The following is a 2,241-nucleotide window of genomic DNA, read 5'->3' on the forward strand; positions in this document are numbered from 1 at the left end:
AGTGGCTGTGGGGTCTGGGGGGTGGCTGTAGGGGCTGTGGGGTGGTCACTATGGCTATGGGGTGGTTTTGAGGGTTGTGAGTGCTGTGGGTTGAGTACAGGGGCTATGGGTTGGCTTTTGCAGCTATGGGGTGGCTGCAGGGGCTATGGGGTGGTTATGGGGGCTATGGGGTGGCCAGTGGGGCTATGGGGTGGCTATGAGGGTTGTGAGTGTTGTGGGTTGAGTATAGGGGCTGTGGGTTGATCATCGGAGTAGGGGCTATGGGGTGAACGCTGGGACTATGGGGTGGCTGTGAGGGCTGTGGGTCAGCCACTGGGGCTGTGGGGTGGTTGCAAAGGCTGTGGGTTGGTCTCTGGTTCTATGGGATGGCTGCTGGGGTTATGGGGTGGCTATGGGGTGGCTATGGGGTGGTGGGTTGGTCACTGGGGCTATGGGGTGGCTGTGGGGCCTATGGATCAAACACTGGGGTTACGAGAGGGCGTGAGGGTCCTGTAGATGCTATGGGGTGGCCGTGGGGGACCCGTGGGTGCCATAGGGAGACCTCGGGGTGCTATAGGGTTCTGTGGGGCGCAGCGGGTGCCACCGGCTGACTCTTCACCCCCCCCAGGCATGCGAGCTGCACGTGGCCGGGTTCCGCTTCGCGGTGCTGGACGGCGCCTTCGTGGTTCACCGCGGCTTCAAGGAGGCCGGAGGCTTCCATGGGGCGAAGGAGGCCGAGCTGACCCACAACCGGCAGCTCTACCGCCGCTTCCGCGCCGAGCTGCGCCAGCGCTACCCCAACTCACCGCGGCGATGCTGACAGCGTGGGGTGCTGAGCCCTGGGCTGTGGGGCCCGTTGGGGTTGGCCAACTGGGTCTCATCAGCGTTGGTCCCAGCGACGTTGGTCGTATGGGTCCTGTTGATGTTGGTCCCACTGATGTTGGCCAACTGGGTCCCATTGGTTCTGGTCCCATTGGTGTTGGCCAACTGGGTCCCATTGGTTCTGGTTCCACTGATGTTGGCCAACTGGGTCCCATTGGTTCTGGTCCCACTGATATTGGCCAACTGGGTCCCACTGGTTCTGGTCCCACTGACGTTGGCCAACTGGGTCCCATTGGTTCTGGTCCCACTGATGTTGGCCAACTGGGTCCCATTGGTTCTGGTCCCGTTGGTGTTGGCCAACTGGGTCCCATTGGTTCTGGTCCCGTTGGTGTTGGCCAACTGGGTCCCATTGGTTCTGGTCCCGTTGGTGTTGGCCAACTGGGTCCCATTGGCTCTGGTCCCGTTGCTGTTGGCCAACTGGGTCCCATTGGTTCTGGTCCCGTTGCTGTTGGCCAAGTGGATCCCATAAAAATTTGTCCCATTGCTGTTGGCCAACTGGGTCTCATTGACACTGGGGACATTGGGGACATGGGGTCACGTTGGGTCTCCATCCGTTGGTTTGGGGACACTGGGGACACTGGGGGCATTGGGGGCACTGGGGACATTGGGGACATGGGGACATGGGGTCACGTTGGATCTTCATCCATTGGTTTGGGGACATTGGGGGCACTGGGGACATGGGGACATGGGGTCACGTTGGATCTTCATCCATTGGTTTGGGGACATCGGGGACACTGATGGCATTGGGGACATTGGGGTCGTGTTGGATCTCCATCATTTGGTTTGGGGACACTGGGGACATCGAGGGCATTGGGGACTTTGGGGACATGGAGTCATGGGGACATGGGGTTGTGTTGGTTCTCCATCCATTGGTTTGGGGACACCGGGAGCACTGGGGACATTGGGGACATTGGGGTCGTGGTGGGCCTCCATCTGTTGGTTTGGGGACATCGGGGACATCGAGGGCATTGGGGACTTTGGGGACATGGAGTCATGTGGACATGATCACATTGGGTCTCCATCCATTGGTTTGGGGACATCGGGGACACTGATGGCACTGGGGACACTGGGGACATGGGGTCGTGGTGCGTCTCTGTCCATTGGTTTGGGGACATTGGGGACATGGGGTCACGTTGGATCTTCACGCGTTGAATTGGGGACATTGGGGACATTGATTGCAATGGGGACGTGGGGTCATGGTGGGTCTCCATCCATTGGCTTGGGGACATCGGGGACACTGGGGACACTGGGGACATGGAGTCGTGTTGGATCTTCATCCATTGGTTTGGGGACACCAGGGACACTGGGGACATTGGGGACATGGGGTTGTGTTGGTTCTCCATCCATTGGTTTGGGGACACTGGGGACATGGGGTCGTGG

At 59.9% G+C, this 2,241-nt stretch overlaps 1 protein-coding gene across 1 annotated transcript in view; it reads left to right on the forward strand.

Annotated features, from left to right (window-relative positions):
• The window catches only part of B4GAT1 (beta-1,4-glucuronyltransferase 1), a 2,898-nt gene extending 1,554 nt beyond the window's left edge, over nucleotides 1–1,344 (forward strand). Inside the window, exon 2 of the mRNA XM_010726947.3 lies at nucleotides 608–1,344. Within this exon, the coding sequence (XP_010725249.1) occupies nucleotides 608–799 (192 nt within the window). The 3' untranslated portion in view covers nucleotides 800–1,344. The remainder of the gene's footprint in view (nucleotides 1–607) is intronic.
• Nucleotides 1,345–2,241: the final 897 nt, after the last annotated feature.

Source organism: Meleagris gallopavo, unplaced genomic scaffold (assembly GCF_000146605.3).
Source record: "Meleagris gallopavo isolate NT-WF06-2002-E0010 breed Aviagen turkey brand Nicholas breeding stock unplaced genomic scaffold, Turkey_5.1 ChrUn_random_7180001862839, whole genome shotgun sequence".
Classification (NCBI taxonomy): Eukaryota; Metazoa; Chordata; class Aves; order Galliformes; family Phasianidae; genus Meleagris; species Meleagris gallopavo.